The 27,534-nt window shown below is 43.5% G+C and overlaps 1 protein-coding gene across 2 annotated transcripts; it reads right to left on the bottom strand.

Moving 5' to 3' along the window:
• Window positions 1–416: 416 nt before the first annotated feature.
• ZFYVE1 (zinc finger FYVE-type containing 1) lies at window positions 417–27,008 on the bottom strand. 2 transcript variants are annotated; one of them, XM_075712654.1, is made up of 13 exons: window positions 26,939–27,008; window positions 26,058–26,258; window positions 25,385–25,921; window positions 12,151–12,655; window positions 10,017–10,231; window positions 7,729–7,835; window positions 6,632–6,740; window positions 5,942–6,039; window positions 5,721–5,838; window positions 5,173–5,343; window positions 4,214–4,394; window positions 3,589–3,702; window positions 417–2,523 (listed from the first exon to the last, which is right to left on the bottom strand). In XM_075712654.1, the coding sequence occupies exons 3-13, from the start codon at window positions 25,880–25,882 to the stop codon at window positions 2,291–2,293; spliced, it is 2,349 nt and encodes a 782-aa protein (XP_075568769.1). In that variant the 5' UTR covers window positions 25,883–25,921; window positions 26,058–26,258; window positions 26,939–27,008; the 3' UTR covers window positions 417–2,290. The 2 variants fall into 2 exon arrangements, with proteins under 2 accessions (XP_075568769.1, XP_075568771.1); XM_075712656.1 differs by lacking the exon at window positions 26,058–26,258.
• Window positions 27,009–27,534: the final 526 nt, after the last annotated feature.

Here is a 27,534-nt window from a genome sequence, read left to right as displayed (position 1 = left end):
TCCATTTAATAACCCTATTCTATACTCTACATACTCACAGTACCCGATACTATCAGGAAAAATATGTTCTTGCGTACAGAAAACAGCAGTGAACTTAAACCTTACAGATTTTTTTTTCATTTTAGAAAACACAGAACCCAAATAATCCTCTCAACATTGTCCAGAAAGAGTAACACCAAGTGTGCTGCGATTTATGCACCACTTTTGCTTTGTTGAGCAACAGCTTAAAAGATTCAGCTCCAGGATAATCAATCAAGAATGGACTCTGCATATTAACAGGTTGCTAAGTTACTAAGATCGCATATATACTAAAAATGTTTAGACAATATTTTCTCTTTGACTGAGTAGTAATTATGGCTGTGAGAAGGAAAAAAAAAAAAAAAATCAGACAAGTTGTTGAAACAGATGCCAAAGATTTTATACAAGGAATGTCATGGCTGCTTTCTTGTTGTGCATTAACATGGTAGTAAAGCTACATGCATAAACAGCACACAGGGCACAGCCTACAAACCAAGAACACATTGCTCACCCATTAAAAAAATAAAAATACTTTGAAGCACAGGATTATGCTGGATATGCAAAATGTCTTTTAAGAGAGGATTTCTACCTTCTTGTGCCCTCCCTTGGGCAACTGTCAGTTTCTGGCAGACTTTGCTTACAAAAACATTAGACAGTCCCCAGTAAACTCAGCCAGTACTGAAGGTGTCCTGGAACGTCTTCCAAGTCTACTTCCATGTGTAGGCTGGATGTAGTTGCAAAGGGGCAATCACTTTGTGAGTATGTTCTTTCAGAGACAAAGTGAGAACCGCTTGTTACAAGGAAAAAGTCAGTACACTTGTTCAGAAGATAGTCTTTTATAGCAGTTAATTTAGTAATACAGTCCAGAAACAGGGTGTTGGGCACTCATCTACACAAGAGCACATTTAATAAGCTGAGGGAAAAATACCACAGTTCCAGGACATTGCCTCAAACTCCAGCCACTCCAAGAGGAGACAACCCTCATGTGGTGAAAGAATTCTTGTTTATGTAAGCCAAGAAGGGAGAATTTTAGGCAGTTCAATCCACAATGATCTCTTACTTCTTATAACTGGAACCACAAATCCACAGTACAAGACAGTATTAGTTAGGTTAAGTGGTGCTTTTGATAATAAAATCAGTTAATTCATTGCAGTCCTTTATTAAAAGGATGAAGTCCAGTGAGTGCCAGTTGCTAGGAGCAAAGAAGAAAGGTTCCCATTTTCCAGGTGGATTTGTAAGTTCATATTATTAGAAAAAAAGATAAGTCAAATCTGTGCAGTTTCTATGCAACCATGTCTGAGAACACAGAGGCTCCAGAGACTCCGGGATCACTTAAAAAGTGGGGGAAAAGTCATCACAACCCAAACAATGCAAACTTCATATTTCAGAATTGCCTACGTAACTTGTTCTCTTGTTCTGCTCTGGACAAAACTTTTAACTGCAACAAGTTGGCAGAGAAACTTGAAGAAAACCTGAGTACGTGAGAACATTTGTCAGGGAGAGCAAAACCCTGCTACCTTTTGATCTGGTATTGAAACGGCAAAATCAGAATGCTTTGCCTTGTGCCATATGATTTGCTTTACTTTTCAGAGCTCTACTGGTCTCTACCAGGGGGTCTGTTTCAACTTGATGCCTCTTGCACTGCAAGACCACTGCTCATATCACAGTTCAGACAAACCTGCTAATATATCTGGGTTTAATCTTCCATGGCCAGAAGTACAGCACCTCCAGATGTAGGGTTGGTTGAATTACCAGGCGTAATTCATACATCAACGTTGGAGATTTCCTGGCAGCAGAGAGTCCAAACCTTCCTCACAGGACATCATGATCAGCAAGACGTTCCAAAAGAAGAATCAGAAGGCTGTAAGTCTGATCCAATATAATAAGGAACAGCACCATCCATCATTTGAACTAGGAATACTCAAAGCTTCATTAGCCAACTGCATTCTTCATATACTAAATTATACATAGATAGATATATATAGATATATATATAATTTTTTTTTTAAATTGGAATAAAATACACTGGATTTTGGTTTGCTCATTTACAAGGGAGCTCCCTCCCTTCCCCAGTTAATTTGAAATTAAAACCTAGAGGCTGAACGTAAGCTCATTCCCAGTGTTCTGAGATGGATATAACACGAGAGGAGGCCAGAAACTGGAAACATGCACTCTGGCTGCAACAGGTTAAGAGGTGAAAGGGAGACCAGATATTTTCATTTGTAACCCTGAGAACATAAGGAATTGCAGAGATCTGGAGAAGCACCTGGGGTTAAAGGTCACCAGGCTTTTTATTGCAGTTAAAGCAAACTCGGACTGGGTGATCCCATCCACGAGAGGGAACCGCTCTGCGGTCATGTGAGCATTCGTCACAGAAACCCTGGCCGCAGGCCCGACAGTGGTGTTTGGAGAGTTTGATACTGAATTCCTTCCGGCAGTTGTGGCAGTGCAGGATTTCATGGTCTGGTACCCAGTATGCAGGTCGGGCAGCATCTTTTACTAGACCTATGGAGGAAGTGAGGTGGGGCATGAGAAAGAGGGAGAAGAAAATAATCTGTGAACATGAGCATGTCAAGAATGTACTCCAGTGGAAGTACTCACATACTGCGAGTCATACGACTGCCATTAGGGGAAGAAGACCTACTGACAAAATACTTCAGTGCAACAGGTAGCCATTTAGGCCATTCTGCCATTCTCCCACATTCTGCCTCTCTTCAAAGGGATAGATTGTTTCTCCTTAGATGTGGCATCTTCCCTTACTCAGACTCTTCCAGAGGTTGAGATCCTTGCTTTTCCCTACCTTCAGTTTCAGCTGTGGCCAAAAAACCAGTCACCAACCCAAACATTCAGAAACACATGTGCTGTCTGAACTGAGAAAGGGATTTATTCTTCCTTTCATTGAGTTGGATAACAAATACCCACAAGGGTGATAGCAGGACATGTAGGCAAAGCAGTGGAACAACGATCTGCGCAATGAGTAGGAAGTCAGGTCCAACAACAGAAGATTCAAATGCAAAGTGTTTGCTGACATACCTGAACTGCTACCCAGCACATGAAAGAGCAGCGAAGTTTCACTGTACTAAACTCACCGTTAAAGATCACATTACCGATTACTTTCCAGCTTCAGAGTCTCAACCCTCCCTTGCAGAAGTACCAAGTGCCAGCAGTATCCATGAACACACTTACTTAAAAGGCCCTCAGCATCTCTGGAAGAACACCAAACCTGATAAAACACTTCCTAATTCACCAGTCTTTAGGGAACTCCAGCTGGCAGGTCGCTGCAGTGATGCATCAGGGGAGCATGAATTACTCACAGCTTGGTGCACACAAATTTGTACGACAGGGGAAAAAAAGAGAAGGTATGAACGGCAGAAACAATGTGCTGAAAACCAAGAGGAAACATCAAGTGAGAGAGGTGCAGGGGGCTGTAGAACTCTTAACCAGCAGTGGTGTCATAGTGCAGGTGCCAGCCTGTCACACAAACTCTTGAAGTTTAATCAGAAGTTTTGCTCTGTGAAAACAAAAATGCCTCTAGACAAAAAAGAACCATCAGAAGAGAACAGAGCTCACCTAAGGGAATGTCCATGGCTGTCACCACAGCTCCAAGAGTGTTCTGCACAGCTTCCCCCACCTTTCTGGCAATAAGTGTCCCCCCTTCCTCATCTGAAGGCAGCTCAGCCACATCTGCATGACACAAAAGTAAAGGGCTCAACACCTAAGTCCAGCACAATTTCTGCCAAGTTTCAGTTAATTGACATTAGCAAAAACCAGCAGCAAACCCAAAAAGCAGCTTGAAGCCTCTCCACAGCCTTTATCTCCCACATCCCCAGTCTTGGATTGCAGAGTTTTCACTTTTATTCCAGCAATAATGGACAAAATACATAGTCTGCTGAAACAGCAGCACCCCTGCTCTGACACCAGCTCCACAGCATCAGCAGGTGCCGGAAAAACAAAGATCCAATTAGAAAATAATTTTGTCAGGGGGTCAGATATCTGGTAGCTCGTTGCAAGGGTCATCTTCCTGCCAAAAGACATTGAGCTCTTGATCCTCCCTACTAAAAACTCTGTGCCAAAGCCCAGTTTGAACAACACTGTCTACACCCAACGGGAACTGTCGTGATCCAGAAGCCAGGGACAAAGACTTCGGACTAACAATTGCCCAGGGATAATTCTGTCACAATCAAGTCAAAATTACCTAACTGGATGCCTCTGTTTTCATAGCAGGTGTCACACACACGCACTGGTGCTGGTCCCCAGCCTCGCTCAGGCACTGGACGGGTCTTGGAAGAACAGCCATCACAGAAGCCCTCTCCACAGGCCCGGCAGTGATGTTTAGTGTCATTATCTTTAAAAGGCGTGTTGCACTTATTACAATTCTAATGAGAACAACATAGAAAGAAAAAACTGTTAGTTTGATCTTCCTGAATAGAAAAATAAAGAGCAGAATCCCAGGATGGCAAGACTCAGACTGAAATTGTGAAAAACATAGTTACACCCAAGAGTTGGGTGCTACCAGTCCCATAACTTTACCCTATGGAAGTGATTCAGACAGGTCGATGTACAGTGGTGAAGCCAATAGATTGCTATGACCCCTTCATTCACAATCACAAATAATTAGAGCCACATCATGCAGGGCTGAATGGTGGGTATTTGATCTTTGTGGGGGGTAAGAACTCAGACGGCAGTTTTCACTGAAGAACTACCTGTTTCCTGCAAGACACAGAGAATCCTTTTTCTAGTTGAATTGTTGGGGCCAGCTTTTTACATCTGGTATGAAACCAGTTTAATCTCTACACCTATAAAAATAGTACTATGAACTGCAGTAGCCAGATTAAAGATGTTGATTCTTTGCTTTGAAGAGCAAGTTCATGCAAGCCAGGATTTTCTGTGATACTGCTGGGAGAGGAGGTCACAAAAAGTAGGGAGGAAACAGTCTCTTTAGCAGGGCTGGGCAGAGTCTCTGTTCATACTTTCTCTGGCTGAGTCAAGAATGGGAAGAGCTGAAAGCATTTCAGTTTCTCAAAATTGTAGAAGAACAGCTTGCTGAAATAAAACAAGAAGCTTTTGGAATCTGCAAAATACTGTATTACTTAAAGGGTGAGGAAAAGGGTTTTTAGCTATGCAAAGCTTTTCTCTACAGCAGCTGCTATTTACCAGGATCTGAGAGTTGGGTCTCCAGTAAGCTGGGGCAATCTGGTCTGTCAACCAGGAGGTCACAGCTTTTGTGGGTCCCAGGCTAAGTTCAGATACTGATTGTGCCATGAAATTCATCCCATCCAACAAACGCTGGGCTGCATTGTTGTTGTCTTTCAGAAATCCATCAGTCTGGAATGAAATGGATATTCATTTGAGAATAAAACCAGGGAAACTGCATTTTTTTTAGAAGCAGATGGCTCTGTGACCCACTGCTTCTGTTAAACTGGAGGGCAAGCATGAGAAAAAATTCACCAGCCCTGCTTTGAAACACATGTACGTTTTAATGGTGTTATCATTCGCACAAAGTGTTCATAGAGTTGCAACTTAGCCATTTCAAGATAGCCAAAAGATGACCAGAAGCCCTTGTGGAGGTTCTTTGAAACAGCAGAGATAAGGACTGGCTCTAATGAAAGCCATCCATTTTCTCCATCAATGTCCAGAAGAACCAACATAAACATGTGCATGGCTGCACACATACATGAAGACTCTCCAGCAACCAGACTTACCCCTGGCCAGACATGCTCAATTTCTGTCCTCACTACAGTGTTCACAGGATCTTGGTTGCCAAACCAGTACTGTCGGCTGCGGTACACCACCCCACAGTTGGGACACTCAATCACGTATCTGCAGAAGAGGAAGATGGGTTACCTCAGTGGGATACTGGAAGTCCAGTGCACCAGGCAGTGTAGAGGCAACAGAGAGCAGAGATCTTAGCTGCAGTACTCACCCTGACCAGGCATACTTGGCAAGGCCCAGCCAAGGGGAGTCCGTGGAAGCAGAGGTTTTTGGCACCACGCTGACCTCCATCCCTCGTTCGTAACAGGCCTATAACACAAAGGCTCAATTAAAATTGCATTCTTGGGAATCCCAGACTCCAACTCTTGCAGGTGTTTGGCCCACATAAAGCATATAATTGGCATACAGTGGTCTGCACAGCAAAGGAGAGCACTCATCAGAACCGATTTAAAAAACAAAACCAAACCCACTATCAATAATGACATCAGGAAAATACTCCTACAACAATAAAAACCATGATGGTAGCTGAAGATTTTCCTGTCTCCTGCACACATCCTTCAGGAAAAAAAAAAAAAAAAATTAAAAAAAATCAGCTAATACCAAGCAATGGGTATAAGCAAATAAGAAGAATAACCACATCAAGTGTGTAGAAGGTCAACATCACCCAGGTTGAGAGCAGCTGGGTTCACAATTTAGCTAGCAAATGACACATAGCACACAGAGCGAATGACCTCTCCAAGCAAAAACACAAGTTCAATGGGGATCAATTTTTCTTGTCAAGGCCACGAGCACCTCTCCCATTTGAAAAAATGCAAGAGAACAGGCACATGCCTGTGATATATTTAGTGGGCCATCCTTTCCTTCTCCATTCTTCAGACCTTGTCCTTGTGTCACTACTCACCTTGCAAGTGTAGACTCTGTTATCATACTGGTGAGAGTATCTGCATCGACTTTTAGATTCATGAGGGACTCCTTCCTTTGCATGGTTCATGCTCTTCTTACAACCACACCTGAGTATGCAAAAGCAAACCATGAGCTGATGCTGTTAGATAACAGACAAATGTCACCAAGAGTTCATTTATGTTACTCTCTTGCATTTGTATAGGCATTGTAACCCCAAACCATTTTCACAACTGTACATACAGCAATAACATCATTTATCATTGAAAGGCAGGCTCTTTGGAAGGAGGTGTAGCAACTGTTTCATCATACAAAGCAGCACCACACAACAGTTCAGTGCAGGAAGTGATCACTGTAGCCAATTTAAGTTTCACAGAGAATTTTAGGAAGGACTAACCAAATTTGGAAACTGACCAGGACAGAGTTAACACCGCAGCCTGTGCAAGTTGCTGCTAGAAATTCTCCAATGAGTGTAAAAGAGCAGGAATGTAGCACTATATCACATTTGAGAGAAAATGTTTCCAGAAGCCTAATCAGCCATAACATCATGTTGCTATTGTACCTCACAGACTCAGAGCACTGACTGCCACCTACCGCCCTTCCAGGCTCAATCTTTGGGTTCTTCCCAGAGACTTACGGGCAAAAGCTCTAATCAAACCTGGGGCTCCACTTAGATCTAGTCACTGAACACAGCCTAGGCCCATGATGATGTGTGCTTTAGGATTGTTTATATTTTTTAGGTAATAAAAATGGCAGGAAAAATCATCATAGGAAATTCCAGGGGATTTAAAGAAATCTTTCTCCTTTCTTCCTGCCCATACAGGGCATACAGCATTGGTGAAAAGATATAGGCAGAACAGGTTTGTCTGCTCTGTTTTTGTGTATGGCTACAAAGACCATGCATCCAGCTGGGATGTGGCAATAACAGCCATCCAATTCACATAAGAGTTGAATTTCAAGCAAATTATGCCTGGAAGTACTACCTGATGATACATGATGTCAGGTGTCAAGATGTCACAGAAGCTTTATGTTCTATGGCTGCAGACCAAGGCAGCGCTATCTTTCAGAAGGATGAGGGTACGTTTCTAATCTACTTACCCACAGCTGAGGCACACAGAGGAGCATGTGAAATATTCATCTGGAAAGAAAGAGCTGTGAGCCATCTGGTCATCAGGGATCTCCCCGCTGAACCGGTCACTTAGAGCCTGTCAAACAGGAAAAAAATGAACTGGTAAGGGACCGGAGAGCAATGCAGACATTTTATGAAAGCTTTCACAAGCAAAAGCATGGGTTCCTCTACTGGAGGGAGTGGCAGAGAGAGAGAGAGAGGACACAGCTAAGAAATAATGTCATACTAACCTGGAAACTAAGACAAGAATTAGAAACCAAGCAAGACGACTATCTTGCACTTGTATGAAAGTGACCTGAATGCTTGTAAGATACTTACTCTTCTCCTCTCCTCCTGCCTCTACTTTGAATTTTATAGCACCAATGGGTGGTAGAAGATTGCACCCACCTCTGTGCATACAACCCATGCCCAAAATAGCAGGGTGCTTGCTAAAAGGGCTTTGCGTTCTGGAAACCTCCAGAAGGAAACTCAGAGAGTCATTTCTCACAGTACATGAGGACACATTCTTTGCCCCTCAGCTCAGGAAGTGCTGCCCTGAGCTTTCCTCTGGCCCCTTGAAGAATTGCTCTTCTCTGGTGAAACTGCAAGACTGAGACAAAGGGGTTTGTTCCCTTTCCTGGGAGCATCTGTTCTCCTATCAAGTCAGTCCTTAGCCTTGGCAGTCTTAACTTCTTCAGTTCTTTTGGGTGTTATGTTAAAAACAACAACAAAAAAGTAAGCACTGGAACAAAGCAGATTGTTAGGGTTTTTCTTGATGGGAGATCTTTGAAGGCATAAGGTCTAACTGAAACTCTTCATACAGCTGAGGTAACTATAGTGGCTGCCTTTCTTTCTCTTCCTCTCTGTCCCCTCCCAGGGAAGGGCATCTCTGCTGCCTAACAAGGGTTGACTGCATATGCATACAGACATACGTGTATCTCTCACCCACAGGTTCTCTCAGCTAAGATCTCTATGTCGACATCTGATTTCACAGAAATTCAAAGAAATTAAGATCTCTTTCAAGCTTGACTGATACTGGCCAATGGATTCAAAAGTTAGAGGAGATGGACATAGATCTTTAGCAAGCCTTGGGTCCTCAGGAAGTGAAGCAAAAAAAGTTAATTTGTAGTCAGTAGTGATCTGAACACAGCAACCACTTTACTAGACATGAATTTCAGCATACCAGCAGCTATATCTGAAACTGCATTACTTGACTACTTGATTATTATAGAGGATTATTCTACTTATACATACAATTATATGATTATTGATTATACTTAGTAAAGTCCTAGAAATTAAATGGGAATTAACTACTCCAGCTGTTTTTCCCTTGCTGCCTGTCTGCTCCCTAATGCAAGGAAATGTGTACATGCCATCCTTCCTTCTGTGCTTCAGCTACCCCAAACACAGAGCAGCTGGAATTATCTGTTCCAACAGCTGTGACTAACATCAGAAAAGACTGCTAACACTACCTTCTTCTGCAGATATGCCCCAGCTCTGCCCACCCCTCCCTGATGACAGCTGTGCTCTTTGAGCCAATGAAAATATGATGCTAATCATGTAGTGGTAGCAATGTGTGGAAGCTTGTAGGATAGACTGCAAATTTGAAGACCTGAAAATCCCTCTGACATCCTAGCAAGGTGAACCTTCCAATAAAATCACCAGTGGCTCTCTCCAATTCCTTTTCATCAGCCTTCTGATTTGATGCCGCACCTCTAAAATGATACATCGTTTGGCCTGACCCCATCTTGTTTGCTAGCTACGAACATATCTCCTTCCTCCTTTTTGCCTCCTAGCCCTTGGGTTACACCACACCCAGTGCTAGGTCTTGCAAACCATGAACTCCCTCCAAGTCTCTTGCATTCCCTTCCCTTGTGCTGAGGCCATCCTTAGGAATTTCACCAATAACTCCTTCTGGGCCTCCTCTTTGTAAATCACTGTCATTAAATGCTTGTCACTCACAACGTCAGTTATTTTTTTTCTTCCCCACTCAGTTTCTTCACAGCTCAGTTTTTTTATTTTGCTCTGTTTTGCTCTTCAACTTTTCTTGACCTTTAAGGGTCTTCGCTAAAGTGGTTTTTTGTTTTAAAGTAAAAAAACTACCCAGCCTACCTGGCTGTTACACAAAAATCATCATCTTCATGGAAGACTTGCTTTATCTCCAGGTATCTGCAAGTCTGCATCACTGGTCCACATGCTCTACCTTTATTAGCTGCAACTGACAGTTACTAGCAATAGCAATATAAATAAAGATTGTGACAAACTCATCTCCACTTACTTTTAGTGCTTTGTAGATAACCCCAGGCTGTCTAGGTGACCGAGTGGTATTGTTCTCCAGCTGCTGCTCCACAGCTCGCCTCAGTCCAGAGAAATCCGTTGGAGGATTATATGTCCTTGTTCCCTTGTAGTGGATTGAGCTGAAAGCCTCAGGAAAACAGCTTAGCTTCCGAAACCGATCCTGAATGAGCTTCTCGGGAACCTCAGAAGGATGATCTATATATAAGAGTATCAGCAAGTATATAAACAACTGATTGTTTAAAATAATATTTAAATTGCACAGTGTTTTCATATGCAACACAGTGCTAGTTTTTCTAAGTAAACCTTCTAATACATATGGAATGCACTTATTATATTTTACAAGTAGGAAAAGAAACAAACTGTTTCCAAAAGCAGTCTCTGTTTTCTGATACATAGCTTTAGATTCTAAGACCAAGTTCCACGGGTAAAACCAGAAACATCTAGGTTTAGAAACACAGAAATCCAGAATAAGAAGCAATTTATGACATAATGTAAGGAAACTCCACATCAGCACACTTGATAGCTCTTCTCATCAGACCACAACTTGGTATAGCTAGTTGTAGCACTTGATAAGTGTAGGACATGAACCTTCAGAACTGGCCACATCAGGACAGACTCCACGGAGCTGACCACATTCTTCTGCCTGCTTCCAAGTACCTGCTGTACGTTTCAGGATAAGGCAGGCCCCTTCTTCCCTGCCCTAAACACACTTATCTCAATTATCCATCAAGACAGAGGGTTACAGCTTGCTGGCTAAGAGGTTTTTTTTCCTATTCCTACCATGATCAGAAGTGATCATAAAAATATAAGTTTTTACTACCCTGACTTTGCACACAGGTGCAACTATCATTATGGGTCACTAAATCCAACCTGCTGAAGCAGCAAATTTCAACAACTATACGAAACTCTAAATTGCTGATCAGGACACTGGTATGTAAGAAAAGGAACTGCCTTGGCAGGTAAGTTAAAAGTAATTAAGAAGGCACTCTAGTAATAACCAGAAAGAATGCCAAGTTCTTCTACTAGCTGAAGACCTCACTGCTTAGAAAAGCCAAAATGAGAATGCGGGCCAGCAGGGAGCTGCTGTGTAATATTACACAGCAGAAGACTCCCAGATGTTTACAGACAGCAGGACTAAGCTTCAGCTGCTGCAGGCCAATTCATTAGGCTCTTGCCTAATTCAAGTGCTCTTGCTCATCAAAGCATCAGAAATGGACAGAATGAAGAAAGGTTTCATCACGCTTTTTGAAACATGGAAAAAATGGGGCCAGGAGAAGAAATTTACATCCCTGTACAGTCAAAACCAAAATGTGCCTCAGCTTCCGTAGGACAGTGCATTTCACTCAGGCATACAAATAAAGTACACAATTTAAATATGCATAATCCAATATGACATGAGCCAAGTTGAAAGACTTGAAAGTGAAGAACATTGAAAGCAGTAGGAATAATAGTGTGCCAGGCCTGCTACTTTGGCCATATCAGATACTGGCACAGAGAACAGTAGTGTTAAACCATCAACTCTGTGCCACCACAACCTCAGTCCCAACCTCACACCAGGCTCAGAACAACATTGGTCCACAGAATTTAAAACAGTAAAATGAGGGTACCGTGAGTATTGAAGTTCATCAATTTCATTATTCTTGCTCATCCTAGTTTCTACATACAGGTGGGTTTTGGTTTGGTTTTTTTGTTTGTTTGTTTGGGGGTTTTTGGGGTTAGGTTTTTTGTTTGGGGTTTTTTTTTTCCAACAGAATCCTGCAAATCCTTGCCAAAATGCCAGGGTGTCTCAGTTTTCACCTTCGCCTGCCATATCACCCATGCTCATGATCTTGCACGATGACCCCTCCTACGGCTGGCAGAACTCTCATCATGACTAGTCAGTACCAACGTCCAGCTGGCTAAGACGATTATTCTAGCTGATCTGGGGTAGTCAGATCGCCAACAGGGAATGCTCTGCTATTTCCAAAGCCTGGCTCCCAGACTGGAACAAGTGAGAGCAAAACCCAAACCACATCTTCTACATGGTAGTAAAGAATGCTGAATATTCAATGCAACCTGATAATTTATAGATAATGTTTAGCACATTGTAATTCAGTTTCTTTCTGCCTACTCACCAGAGCCCAGTAGCTTGGTGTACACAGTCTCGTGAAAGATGATGACACCTGGACCCAAAGTTGACAGAGGAACATCTAGGCCACAGCGGGCTGTGGTAGCTTTTAGCTCCTTGGTGAAATGTTTTAAATAAGCCTCCGAGGCATCACCAAGGAATTTGAAGAGATCATTGTGGAGCCTGTCAGCACGAGTACGGTAGATGACAAGGTCAGAGATGGCCAGGACCTTCAGCAGCAGCCGTGTTCTCTGGCTCAGGTTCACAGTGGCCCCCAGGAGGCCCTCTGTATCAATTACCACCACTTTGCGGACAGGGTCATAGGCTGCCCAGACTCCAACTGTGCAAGACTCTTGGGCTGGAGACGTCTTGAAGACTTCCCGGCCATAGAAGAAAGTGTGGTTAAGGGTGTGAGACTTGCCATCCCCCGTGTTCCCAAAGATGGACACTACCTTTAGATGCTGGTCAGGACTGCAGTCCAGTTTCTTAATAAAGTCTTCTTCATTCCTTACCTTCCAAAAAAAGAGAGAAAAATATTATATCTATGGAACTGGAGTAGACAACACTTAAGATTAACAAGAGTTATTACTTCCTGTTCAGATTTCACCATACGTTTCTGAAGCACCAAGAAGTCCAAAGCAACATATTAGCTGTTTTGGAACACGTACACATCAATGGGATTTAGGCTGTTCCATCATGTAGCTGTTTTGGAAGTGATGCCTCACTGTGGTTACCTGTCTAGTGAAGTCTCTTGTACCTCACTCCATTCCCTGAGGCAGTCCTTTCAGAGACAGGAGCATAACCCTACTTCCAAGTCTGCCAGAACAGCTACTTGGAGCATGGCAGACACTCTCAGTAGTCCTGGTCTCCTGGCAAGCATCCAAATTCAGGTGCAAAACAGGGGTGTGCTTTTGTCACCTTAACTTGCCTCATCCACAGAGGCTGAGTGCCTGTTTGGGGAGAAAAAGCTCCTCTGTGCAGCTGTGCTGCATCTATCCACAGCTGGGAGATCTCAGACACAGCCTGTCCCATTCCTGCTGCTCTCCAGCTGATAGATCCTTCAGCTGGAAGGAGGGAGAGGGAAGAAGAAAACAAAGCTGTGTGCCAGAGTCGGATGGTCGAAGCGGGTCAAACTGGCTTTTACAGAAGTGCCAACAGCTACCTCAATGATCCATTTCATAACTGACTGTAACCTCAAACACCTCAAAAACCAACAAAAGACACACACAAAACCAAAAGAAAGCAGACAGCCTTCAGCAGGTAACTCCTCTTTGGCTTCACACAGATTAAATGACAAGTGTCATGCTATGTATTTAGATTAGAGAATAGGACATTTTCTATTCAGATACTAGTGCAACAGGGAACAGATAAACAAGCAATGAAACATGTCTGGGCTCTGTACGAGAGCCTGCCTTGTTTTCGTTGCAGAATACGGCCTTGGCTTTCAACAGTTTCATGCTTCTGGCTATGGTTATCACTTGCTTTTTCTTCTTCCAACATGTTATGTGACAGGAGACTATGACAGAGGCACTTTTTGAGAAGTATTAAATTCGCCTCCTCCATCCCAATTCCCTCCTCAAGGAATCCCTATCAGCTGAAAGGATCAGGGCTTCCATCCCCTCTTGCCTGTCTCTCAACTTCTTGAAGTGCCTTGGCTATTTCCCTCCCCATAAGTACAGTTGGAAAGTCTCACGATACATGATCCACAGAGGCCATGAGGTAATAAATGGTTTCTTTGAACAAGTTTATTCTTAGATCAGCAAATTAGTTTAAGGCTCAGCCAGCCCCGTTTGCTCTGGTCAAACCTATCAGCAGCATCCGGAGTTTGAAGGAAAATAAAAAACAGCCATTTGCCAAAAAATAAAAAAAAATAACCTGTGTGCCAGATTGTGGTTGGGAACAGCATTCAGAAAGAACTGTGGACTGTGGGGCTGCAGTAGGTTCTCACGGACTCAAAGCATTCAAGGCAGCCTCACAGTGTGGAAGAAAACAGGAAATAGAGAAGTCAAAATGCTCTCAACAGAATCTTTTCTGGTGTCTGTGGGAGACCATCAAGATACACTCAAGTTACATGTGCACAAGAGAAGGTCTGCTTTTTTGGTAGCTGCAATTATTAGCTTGACATCAGGAAGGTAGTTCAGATGACAGATGCAGTTTCTCTTAGTGTCTCTGGAGATACCTCTGTGGATTAAAGGAAGTTCTTGGTTCATGGAAAAAAAAATATTTACAGATTTGATAACATGATAATGTTATGTGTATGTTAGAAAAAAGGAATATGGTAATTTCTTCTCCAGATTGTTTTGGTTTCAACTCCCACCTCCCAAACTTCTTACCACAAGGGTGGCAGACCCTCTTTTTGCCAAAGTCAGTGCCTGACCAGACCCAATCATTCTGGTTACAGACTCCCTGGACAGCCCAAAGAAATATCAGTCTTCAAACAGCTGCTTAAGTATTGGCAGGACAACTAATAACTAAGGTCTTTCAGGCAGCACTGGTTATTATCCTGGTACAAATTTGGGACAGTATGTGGAAGGAGCTGAATCAGTAATGTCAGAAGACACAACAGACAATAGGGACCACAGGGATAAGGGTAGCTCTGCAATGCATTCCCACCAGTAAGAGTCAACTCGCAGACTCCACCGCAGCTGAAATTGTCCCAAGTTGAGCTAATGCAAAAGTCCACACTACCAGCCTTCTTTCACATTCAATGTACTTTAACAAACTGCTGATGCCAGGGCAACTTATTGTGAAAAGAAGAGCCAGACTGCTCAGCCACGTAGAAGAGAAGTTGGTCCCAGATCAATAATCCAGACCACTCCAGCAGAAAAGTTACTCTGAAAATCGAATCAGACACCCAAAGCACTGAGCTGTTACCCCCTTCTAAGGCTCTAGGCTCTTTCAGACTTCCTTGCAGAACAGAACTCAGGAGTGATTCGGACAAGCAAGTCACCCAGGAGCACAAGAATGTACTGAAGTCCAGCTAGTCCAATGTTGTGTCTCACAGGACTCCATAATGGGTGAGAAAGAACTTAGACATGAAAGGAGTAAATGTTTCCTAGCATGCTTTACCAGTTTTCTGTAGTCAGATGTCAAAGAACTTTCCGAGCAGTGGTTGCATCTAGACACTCATGTTTGGTAAAGAACCAGTAGATATATCCTCTAGGAGATTGTCTAACGCCTTTGTGAACCTAGTAATAGTTTGGGATCCTGCAACATCCTGTTACAATAAATTCCATGCATGGGCAGGGGGTGAGGGGGGAGAAACAAAACCAAAAGCCAAACCAATACAACAACAACAAAAAAAAACCTTCCTTTTGTTGAATATGCTTGTATGTCATGTGTGTTCTCTGTTCTTGTGCACCTATCTTTAACCACTGCTGAGCACGGGGACGATACTCTCAAAGAACCATCCACAACAATACCCAACAATCCCCGTACCAGTAGTCAAATTTACTCCCCTTGAGCAAGTTCCTTTAAGACATTTAAAGTCAGAGTGGGTATAGTAAGTGTGTCAAAGTACTAATCCCCATTGGGCTCAAGTCCCACTTCTCCATTTTGCTTCTCATCCCTAAAGAAGTCTGCATGGTACCACCTTCTGCTGCATGTGCAAAGGACTCATGTTTCCATAGCTGTGTCCGCTCCCATGTCGCCCAAGAGCTCCACATCTGACATGAACAGCAGAGGGTAAATATGAAACCTTCCTTAAATTGCACAGCAATGTCAATTAAAAATGAAAACTTTGTATAGCTAACCTAAAACAAGAGGCACCTCTCTCCAGCCCCTTCTCTATTTTGCCATTTCTAGTATCAAAGACTCGTTTACATTTTTGTTATAGACCTTAGAAGAAGATTTTCTTCTAGAAAGAATAGTTTTTACTCCATTATAGGTTAAAATAATGGTTAGCATTCTTTTATAGTTTTAACTACATTTCTGTTGGCAACCATCAACCAGCCCCCCATGCAGTCAGTCCATCCAAGCTGAAATTGAACTGAAGGTGAAGATCTTCAGCAGGAAACACAGAGAACTTTATAGCTAAAGTCCTCTCTAAGGAGGACACAAAAACTCATACCATGCTGCCATGGAACACGTTTAGATCTGCAGCCTCCTTGTCACCCATACTTGGAAATCTATTATACCTAACATAAAAAGTTTCCTAGAACCGAGCCATAATAAAAGTAGAATTGTTTAGGAAGAGGGAAGAGACAAGAACCACTAAAATGACATTCCTGCCTATGAATTTCTTGGAAACAATGTTATTAAAACAATAACATGTTAAAAGCTTAAGAACAAAATCCATAAAATAGAATGGAGTTTCCAATGACCTGTACTCATACAACCTTAACTCTGCCTCCAGGCAAAACAAACACATTAAGTGTATCAGACATTTTTACCACAGTTTTCTCCCTTTAAAACTCTTTATGAACCCTTTAAGGCTTGCTAGCATTCATGGAAGTGGTGCACAAAGCCAGAGCTGTGCCCCGATGACACAATAGCTCAAAACAAAAATCGAGAGTACTTGGCATAGTCATCAGAGCGCCTTCATTTGCTAGTCTTACACTGTCATTTTGACTTACATTGGTACTTTTGTTGTTGCGGTTTGAAATCTTACTCTTTGCTTGACCTGATTTTAACAGAGTATTTTTAATAACTAAAATACATTTTCTGCAATCAAGGAAGATACCATCATATAAATAATTAAATTTATGGGTTACTAGATTTGTCTGACAACCAGCACACAATATCTTCTGATACACAACCACTAAATCAATAAAGAGGATATAAATCTAACACACTTTTCAATGAATGGAAAAATAAGCTACAAGATTTGTAACAGCACATCTAGATATATACCAGCATAAAATTGCAAACATCTGGTACAAATCAGTCTTCAAGTACAAGCAGTCAAAACAATCAAGTGGAAAAAAAAAAATACTATTTCCCTTAAAGCATTACTTAACTGGCAATACAAGCAATTCTGCTCACAGCTCAGAAAACATTTTAAAAAGATAATGCTTACAAGAGTTCATACTAACACCTGAAATCAGAGGGAGAAATGTCAAAGCAACCTAAAACAAGATCTGCAACCTTTTAAGCAGCCCTGAACTTCTAAAACAGAAGACTGAGAATTTTAGGTAATTGATCTTAAAGACAGAGTATCATATCAAGCATTAAACCTGGAAACAGAACAGATCTGTCAGATCAGCCCACCTCAACACAGACCAGTTTTTTATGACACAGCTTCTAAGTTTTGGCAGTTGTGTTTTAACTCTTAAAAAAATGAGTTCCTATCCAGAGGTAGATTCACAGAAAAGTCTATGTGTGCATGCCTAGAGCCCCAGGTCCTACCATTAGGTCATTACATCAGAATTTCAGTGTACATTGAAAACAAACAAGAGAGAAACATATAAAGCCTGCAAGACAAATCTGAGAAGAATAACCTGCACCACAGTACAGTGCTGCAACCAAAATTCATATCACGGAAAGGGTAGTCAAGCATTGGAACAGGCTGCCCAGAGAGGTGGTGGAGTCACCATCCCTGGAAGTGTTCAAAAAACAGGTAGACGTGGCACTTCAGGACATGGTTTAGTCTAGTCTACCCTTAATTGGTTTAGCGTGGACTTGGTAATGTTAGGTTAATGGTTGGACTGGATGATCTTAAAGGTCTTTTCCAACCTAAATGATTCTATGATCTCTGCAGAGCTCCTGACAATCACTCCCAGAAAGGTAGTGCATGAAAGCAAGGAAGTGCAGCTGGCTTACCCCAGCAAGTCAAGTGCAACAGGCTATTAAAAAAGCAGCTGGAAACTCCCTGCTTTTGCCCCAGGAGAATCTTTTGTTGATATTCTCAAATGTTTCTTGCTACCAAGTGAGAAAAAGCATTGGGTAGCTCCCTGTGAGGGAGAGAAACTGTTTGCTATGAAACCCATGACATCAGTAGAGCCATGAGAGGGGTCTAGGCTATTGTAATTCAAACCCTGTTCCTGCTAACATCATAGACTAATTCAGGCTGGAAGGGAGCTTCCAGCCTCTAGTCCCTCCCAGCTTTTAGAGGCCTCCAAACTAGAGAGAAGATTTTGATCATAAGCAGGTGATCAAGTAGAATCAAGGCTGACTTAAGTCCAAGCAGCTCTAGTTTCCTACCTTAGTTTGTCTCCCATACCTTTTCTTCTGCATGACTTTCCATGGAAAATGTCATTTATGCCATTACGTGAGTCTTCCACATATAACTTAAAATCCATAATCCAATTACATAGACTTATTTGACAGAGAAATAAGTGCCTCTAAAACATAAATTTCCTAAAATTTTGATGAAAATAAACAGCAGAGTAGAAAAGAAAGACTCTAATAACCTTTCTGAGGAAAAAGCTTGTCTCTTGTCAACTCCACACAGCCACCAAGATACAGCAATAAGCTGAGCAGTCATGCCCATACTTGCTAGCCAGTACGCATGCTGGCTGGTGCATGATAGCACACATATTTCTTCTTACCCAAAAGACAGAAGATATGGATAAGCGCTGGATAACGGGGGGCAGACATCTCAGAAATTAGACTTCATTAATTCTACTGCTCAAAGAGTTACTTGATACTATCTGAACTTTTTATGGTAGCTTGGAAGAGTTTTCCCAAAAGGGCTGTGTCAATGGATTAGTTTATAAAATTGCGTATGTCATACCAGTAGTTACAATCTGGTATTCAGGAATAAGTTATTAATCACTGACCCAGCAAACTTAAATATGATTATCATTATTGTCCTCAGTAATCTCCTAGACTTCAGCCAAGCTGACAGTGGACATCAGCATTTTCAGGATCAGAGTCCTACAGAGCCTCAAGTCCCAGTTGAGTGACCTGACAACAGATGTAGGGAGGGCAAAATAAAGGAGGGGGCAGACAAACCCTGAGGATTTAAGGTTAGATTCCAACACTGCTCCTCAGCCTCAGCTAGTTTTGGTCTTATTCCCCATGCTGGGTGCAGGTCTGGCTCAACCAAAGGATAGCATTTGTATTAGGGTATTTTCTAAGCTGAAGTTTTTTGTACCTGCTTATTTGCCTTCTCTGCAGTACCACCTATGGGTTTGGTTGAGATTTGTTCTATTAGGCTCTGTACACATCCATGAAAATACTGTACCTGAATTCCTCATGGGAAGGAACAGGAAAACTTTGGCCTGAAAAAGATACTCGGTCACCCGTGACATGCTCTCCTTTGATTCCACACCTGCACTCATTTCAGCATATGGACAAAAGAGACAGGAAGCAAGACATTTGAGTTTAATTATGGCCCAGGAGAGCGGCATCATAAAGAAGGTGCAAGAGCTGTTCCAAAGAAAAGCAGTATTTGTAAGTGGCTATGTTCAAATTAGCTAGGAGTCAGCCTGACTACCTAGTCAGCCAGCCTAACTCCTCCTCAGTTAAAGAAGCTCTGTCCATTTGCTGAATGGATGGCTCCTCTCCCATCTTCTAAAAATACTCTTCAAAATACTGGTATATGTCCAGTGGAAGAAAGAACACTCCTAACCAGCAATTGCTAAGTAGTTTTTCTACGACTTTATTCCAAGGACAGAAACACAGTGCACTTTAGTGTAGGAGAGGGAACTGCAAAACTGATAACAGACTGGGATGGGAGTAATACTGAAAAACAGCAAAGTAATAAGAGAAAAATTCCTGGAGTGTAGGACAGCAAACTCCCAGAAATACTTTGGCAAGAAAACCTCTCTGAAGCACAGAGGAGGAAAACTCATCCATAGTACAGAAACAGCGATGAGGGACAGAAATTACATATCCTGATCCGACAGATCACACCGACCTAAAAAACTTGGATCCTGCTACACTTCTTCCTCCTTTACATCCATGGCTAATATACCAGCTGTGACTCCTCAGTTTACAGGACAGGGACTAAAATTCCCAGAAACTTACAGCTGACTGTGCCACCCTAAAGCACAACAAAAACATTCCCCCAGCAGCAAATCAAGCAAGAGGGTCATAGGAACTAGTACTATTTGCTATACAAATGCTTTTCTACTACACTGGCAAGCAGTAAGACTTAAGAGATTGTCATCTTCTCTTAGGAGAGAAGACATCTTTAGCTTGCCTTGACTGACAAAAAACACTTGACTAGAAAAAGCATTCCTAGTGACTCTTCATTCTCTCATCCCTAGACTTTGGCCAGGCCCAAATCCGTAGGTAATAAGGAAAAATCACAGTACTTTCATCAGCTTTACAGTAGGAGTGAGAAAATCAAAGCAGCTAGCAAACCTAAGGAGTTGTCACTCTCTATCTGTAACTTTTTAACAACAGGGGACAGAGGAGGCCACATGGACCATTACGCTGTTAGAGGCTGGTTATTTAACGACTGTATAAAATGCTCTGCATTTAAATAAGGGCTACGGGTCATTCTGTGTCATCTAAACTGACTGCAAAGCATTATATAGATCCTGCTCAGTATTTGCTGGGGGAAAGAGCTTAATCCTTTAGGTGTCTAACCCTGCTCGCAGGAATAAAAAGAACTCAGGGAATTGGGCTGGGTTTAGGAAATTGAGATGTCTATTGGCAAAACAAAAAGACCTGCTAACTGAAGAAAGGGAGCTCGTAGTGGGTACCTCAGGGAAGACCCAGTAATAAATGCATGCTTCTTTCTCCCACATAAAATCATACTGCTGGGGATATTATTTTTGTGTCTAGCTAGAGGAAAAACTTCCTTTTCTTCCAGTCTTCTTGGTAAGGCAGGCTACAAAGTCAGTACCTTTTATTTTTCTCTGTAACCCAGAGATTGGGTAATTTATTGTGACAGAGCTAGTTTATGGTCAAAGATCAGTGAACTCTTTAAGGAAGACCAGTAACAATCAAGCATGTCTCCTACCTTCTGCAGTCAATGAAAGATTTTCTGTACTTCTATAAAGTACATGTGCTGAGTCCTTAATTAGGGCTTTAGACAAAGTGTTACCATAGAGGCCACTAGTGACACTGCAACCAAGTTCTGATCCTGTGGTAAGAACTGTCAACATCTGTTCCCCAAGATAAAAATATCAAGTTGTTGTTATGCATTGTTAAGCATTTCTTCTCCCCTACCTCAGAATTAGTAGTAAATAGAGTTCACTGTACAACTGATACATAACTCTCTGCTTTATGCTAAAGAGCTCTATTGCAAAGGTGTTGTGTAAAGACAAAGCAAAAATGGATACTGTTCCACAAACTGCATAAACCTAAGTACAAGAGACAAACACAGATACAGACCAGTGGAAAAGTTCAAGAGACAGTGAGACAGTATCAGGACTCCAAACAACTATCCTGAGTCATGTCTTTATTGTTGTATTTTGCTGTGTTTTTCTTAACAGATCCACAAGTATAGGGGAGTTTTAAACAAGATCAATTAATTGATTCTCTAAGTCCTTAAAGAAAGTGTCTCCTATATGGGAGGGGCAGCACTAGTAACAGCACAATGATGCTTGAAAATTCAGTAAGTTAGAGCTAAGAAAGGAAAGCTGACAGCTTGACAGAGCAGATCAGGAGATTCAGTTAGGGGATTTACACACATTTTAACAAAAAAAAAAAAAAAAAAAGGCAGCATGCAGTTTGATTCTAACATGGCAAAGAGGAGATGTGGGTAATGAGAGCAGTGACAAGACCGAAGCAATTGACTGAGGAAGTAATCACCACAATATCACTCTGAGTAGAGGTGAGCAAGGAATATAGACTATGTCAGAGCCAATTAACAAACAGATGCTGCAGTTATCAAGAACAATTTGATTGAAGTCTCAGCTTCAGATATGCGATAGATAAGGCCAAAAATTTAATACAGTGTAAAGAGAAACTGCATAATACAGCCTGAGAAAAAGGACCTAGAATGGGGTCTAAACTGCAGGTGATGCCAATTTCTAAAACATGGACAAGATTTGTTTTCTGATAGAAGTCAACATGGTCTTATGAGGGGCAATAAGTCCTGAAAGAAGGAAAGGAAAAATTGTGGTCTAGGTCCAGGTGGCTGGGGACTAACTCACAAGAGTCACAAAGCATCACGCTGTGTGGTGCGTGAGACAGCTGGGGTTGGACTCCATAAGGAACAACCTTTCTCTCTGGTTCTTCCACAGACGTGCAGTGCAAACTTGGATTTAACCTTTAATGGCATTTTCTTAACATGAGATAACCAATCTCTTTTTGAGGTGCTCAGATATAGTGCTGTTATGATGAACATTACAGAGAAGCCTGTATTTCACAAATACGAACTTAAGCTACCATCAGTTCTCTACAAGCCACTGCTTCACAAGCAATGGTTTAAAATGGGACCTTTCCTGACCAAGTGGATTTGAAACACGCACAAGTCCTCAGCTTTCTGAGCTTATGGTTACGTCTGCAAAGCGCAAAAAGCTCCAAAACTGGCTCTGAACAGGCCAGCACATCTGTGCAACATGGCACAGAGACAATTAATGCAGATCTCAGAATTATCATAGCTGTATCAGTGCAGTGCTGAGCCCAAGCTAAGAATCTCCACCTCTCAGCTAAACTAATTTGCTCAGGCACAGCTCCTTATGGATTAATCTACATTGCTTCTGGATCTGGAACTAGCTCAGTCATTGCTTACACTCTATAAATGTCCTTCAGTTTGAGAGCTACAACCTCCAAGAAGCCAACAGGAACAACAAGGTGAAACATAACCACTTGAGCTTAACAACTCCAAGTTCCAAAAGAAACGAAGAAAGAAATCTCTTTGCCTTGTGTTCCCATCTCATTGAACTACTTTCAAGTTAGAAGTTTGTAAACATTTATACATCAGCAAGTATCTCCATCCATTGTGTTTGTTCAGCAGCATAACTAGTTCTGCCTAATTTTCTAGGACTAGTATTTAACATTGCTATGAAAGAATCTACCACCGATAGCAAATCAGCAGTTTCCTCTCTTATTTCCTAACTAATGCAACAATCTTCAAGTTCCAAAGGTCAGAAAACAGGCCGTTAAAGAGAGCTGGACTCCATAATTCTGGTTCTCCTGTCTGCTCAAGCTTAAAAAGCCATACAGCCTCAAACCCTGAATCTCCAAATTTCAAGTTATTACTGTTTTGGCATTTTGGGACAGAAAGTTGGTTTAAATAAAGAACATTACTTGGGGAGAAATCCTTAGAATCAGCAATAATCTTGCTAATGACAAGCACAAAAGAAAAGACTGAGGATCATTTTCCTATAGCTCAACTGGCTGTTCAGTATCATCAAGAGCAAAAGATGCTACAGAAGATGTCTTCAGAGCTGGCTAGTCATCTGACAGTCCTCTCTAAATAAAGGTCCTCATGCTCACTAGCAGAAACATCACTATAATAGCAAACACTCTTTAAGTTCCAGCTGCCAGAAAATATTTTAATTGGAAACTCTCAAACTGCTTTGAGACTGGCTGCGACATGTCACATAAGTATTCAGCTATGAGGAAGAGAAGATCACTCCAGATGGAAGAGCTCTGATTCAACATCTTGATAGTGAAGCAAGATCATTTTTGGAGAGCTTTTTCAACCCTGTTCTGATCAAATTGCTATGATCTGATAAAGGACCATTGCTGTCCCAATAAGGAAGTTGGCTTTATTGCCCATGACATTTAAATAGCAATGCACTTGCTTGCAAGAGGCAGCCAAAAAGTCTGCCTCAATAAGGCTTACAGATTCATGAGTATAAAGATAACTTAGACCAGTACAACCACACGCAGCCACAGCTTGTAAGCAGCTTTCCAGGACAGCTTGAATGCCTGTTCTAAGGCATTTCAGAGCTTGCTCTAGCAGCTAGATGAAGACTATTGAAAAGTCTGCATCTTAAAGTAACAGTTGCATTTGCCATGCATTACAAGGAAATGTGTGCACGCTTAGGACAGGCATAGGACTGCCTTTATGCCTGAAACTCAGTCACTCAGTTTATGGTCACTGGCATCCTGCATAGTGTGTTTTCCATGTCAGTGCATCGTAAAGACTGTCATCCTTTCCTCCCTTTCCCCTCCAAAAGCCATGAGAATTTGTCCATCAGTACACCTGAACCGACCAAAACGTGACCCAAGTACTTCACATGTATTCTGTACTATAGTATAATTACAGTGTACATTACATATATATACACACGTGCTATTCCGTAATATAGAATAGATTCAAGATACTTAAGTCACATTTCCTTGCATGGCAGACACATTGACTGTTACTACGATGGATACAAATAACTAACCCACCAACAATCAGAATATCATCACAATTCTTCTTACCACTGGTAGCATGAATATGTTAAATTAGAGAAATCTGATACTGAGTCTTCAGGTGACTACACATTTTCTTTCAGTGTCTCCTGAATGAGGTTTAACATGAAGGATGCAAACTGGAAGCCAGAAGATGAAGAACTGAATTTTCAGTTGTGTAACTACCCTGCTCTGTGACTTTCACATGTTGCCGTTTTTACATTTGTAAAGTATTTTTACATTATAAAGTGCTTACACTCACCAAATGTAAGGGCCAACAGAAGAGTTAATTAACTGCATATATTGAATGCTAGACCCTCTAAAATAATGCCTCCTGAGAGGCCGTTCCTACTCAGCTAGTATTTCTATCATTATTCAGAGCAGCAGGCCTGCTCCAAATTGATGGCCAATTTCACCCTCCTTCAGCAAAAGGCTAACATGGAATAATATCTGTGATAAGCAATATAGCTTAACTGTGGTGTCCGTAGGACTTGGATGACACACTTTGGACCCTTATTTCTACTTTATCCTATCCCTAAAAATCAGTGGATTTACTGATGCTAAAGGAGGGTAGCAGTGGGCTGTAGTCTTGCATTAGCACTGTTTGGTACAGTGCCTGCTCCTAGTCATACGGTAGGCGATTGGCTGCCAGCACTCCCATTTGCAGGATATCTACTGCAATCCTCTCAGTTCAATCTTGTTCAGGAATGATCAGCATCCTGCACAGAGAGCTCTTATCTTAGTTGTGTGTCTCAGAACAGAGTCAACTCTTTCACCAGCTTTGCTTACCAAGCCTCTTAGAGGAGGCTCTTGCCACATGTAAGGTTTTAATGAACTTGACATTTTGAGGAACTCGCGAGCAAGGCCACTCCAAGGTGCTGCGCCTTTTCAGCCCAAGATACTCACTTAGTGCCGCTTAACTGGCTATCCTCATTTTGTTATCGCTGCTGCCAGTTACACTTCAAGCATTAACCATGCATCACAGCAGGTTGTTAGACTACGACAGAAACTAAAGGATCTCGCCCATTCAAACAAACCACAGCAGTTCTTACCTGAATCTCCTCAGTTTCGTCCACCAAGAGGAAACTCACAACTTTCTCTGTCATCTTCCTTCTCCTGGTCTCCTCATCCATCCCCTCCTCCTCTTCCTGCTCTTGGGCTTTGCCAGCATGGTACACGGTGACAGGGTGCTTCCTTCTGTTCCCTCCAGCATGTGTTCTCTTCTGACACTCCACGCAGAGGTTGATTTTGCACACCTGGCACCTCACTGCTGCTATCTGCCTCGAGCCCGTCATACTGGCATGCATTATGTTCCCATTGGCACCTTTGCAGGAGTCACAGTATGGGACATGGCCGGGTTTTATACGGGTCCGTTCGTGGTTCCGCAATCTTTCTGGCTGATGCAGCTCTTCTTCACAACGCTGGCACTGTAGGCTCCTGCACTCGTCACACTCAAAGATTGCTTCATCTGTCCCACTGCAAACATAGCTTTCCTGGCACAGGAGTGTCGTGTTCTGTCCTTTCTCTGCAGTTTGCGTGTGGGCACTCATCTTCAGATTTCTTTAAAGCAGTGTTTTCCGCTCTTGTTTCTGTTTTGAACAATGATACGTTTAAGAGTCAGTTGCAAATTCAGTATTTTCTCAGGGGAAAGAAACACAACAGGAATTCTGTCCGCACTTAATTTTAAATAACTAAGAGACGTTTCTGTAAGATTCATACACTGACCTACCTCCCAGGAGGAGTCTTGTTAAGCACAGATGAAGGTCGCTTTCTCCAAAATAAACTTAAAAAACGTGGCCGGTTTCCCGTATTGTTATACCCAAATGCTGGCATACATTCTTTCTCTGCTTAGCTGTACCACATATCTTCAGTGATGAGAAGAAAACCCCAGTCTGGCGTACTTGAGCAGATAGGGCAAGTATTTCCCTGAAGCAGAGAACGGAGGGAGACAGTTGGCGACACAGAGGCAAAAAAGGCATTAGAGATGCACAAGTGCATACACATGTGCACACAGACAGAGAGGACTGTGTCAATACTAGAAAATTCTCTGCTTTCACTCCCCAGCTAAGCTCCTCCTTCAGAGTTCACAGTATTTATTTGCTGGGAATTTCCTGATGCGCTTCGCCAGATAAACACAAACCCGCTCTCTTTGTGCGCTCCTTCTAGTAACGCTGGATACCGATCGCTGCCGCGGCCAGGCTGACAGACGACGGATTTTCTCCCCCTCCGACCCGAGCTGCCCCGAAAAGGGCGCGCCCGCTAAGGGCAGGCTGCGCACCAAGCCGCCTTTGTCTCGACCCGCTGCCTGCCGGCTGCGCGGGGCCCCGGCCCTGCCCCCCGGCACCGGCCCCCGGCCGCCTCCCTGCCCCCCGCCCGGCCCGCACGCAGCCGCTCCCGCCCCGGGCTGACCCTCGGCGCCCCGCCTCTCCCCGGCTGCTTTCGCAGACCTGGCTGGCAGGGAGGGAGGGACGGAGCGACGGGCAGCCGGCCGGGAGCGCTGCCCCGCGGCGGACGGCACCTGGGGCTCGGCCGCTCCCGGGCCCGGCGGGCGGCCCCCGGCCGCAGTTACGCAAGGCCGGCGCCCGGCTCCCGCGCCCCGCACCTACCTGGGGCTGCGCCCAGCGCCGCGCCGCCTTGTTCCGAGGGAGGAAGGGGGAAGCCGCCGGCTTCCTCCCGCCGAGCGGCGGCAGCGGGCGGGGAGCTGCGGCGGGGCTGGGGCGGGGAACAAAGGCGGCGCGGCACCGGGCGCCGCGAGCCGGGCTATTGTTTACAAGCCGGCGGCCACCCTTCTTCCCCCTCCTCCCGCCGGCACCCGCTGACTAAGGAGTCGGGTCCCGGCCGCGGCTTCCTCCTCCTCCTCCTCCTCCCCGCCCGGGGGGGTGGGGGGGGGATGTCCCGCTTCTCCTCCCCCAGGGGCCGGGGCGGCCACCCGACCATGCAGGCGAGGCGCCCGGGAGGGGAGGGCAGGGCAGGGCCGGGCCGGGGAGGGCAGGACCCGCGCCCCCGCCGCCCTCCGCCCGCTCCCCTCGTTGCCAGCCGGGATCAGCTGATCGCAGGGAACTTCAGGGTTATTTTCTCAGCGCCGAGACGGGAAGGCGGGAGGCGGGGCGGCGCTGGCACGCCGGGAGCTGTAGTCCGGGGGCCCGGCGCTGCCTCACGGCGAGCCGCCGGCGGACTGCCCGTGGCGGCGGGGCCCGCCGCG

The sequence above is a fragment of the Pelecanus crispus genome, chromosome 6 (assembly GCF_030463565.1).
Source record: "Pelecanus crispus isolate bPelCri1 chromosome 6, bPelCri1.pri, whole genome shotgun sequence".
In the NCBI taxonomy this organism is placed as follows: domain Eukaryota; kingdom Metazoa; phylum Chordata; class Aves; order Pelecaniformes; family Pelecanidae; genus Pelecanus; species Pelecanus crispus.
This window is presented reverse-complemented; position numbering and strand designations above follow the sequence as displayed.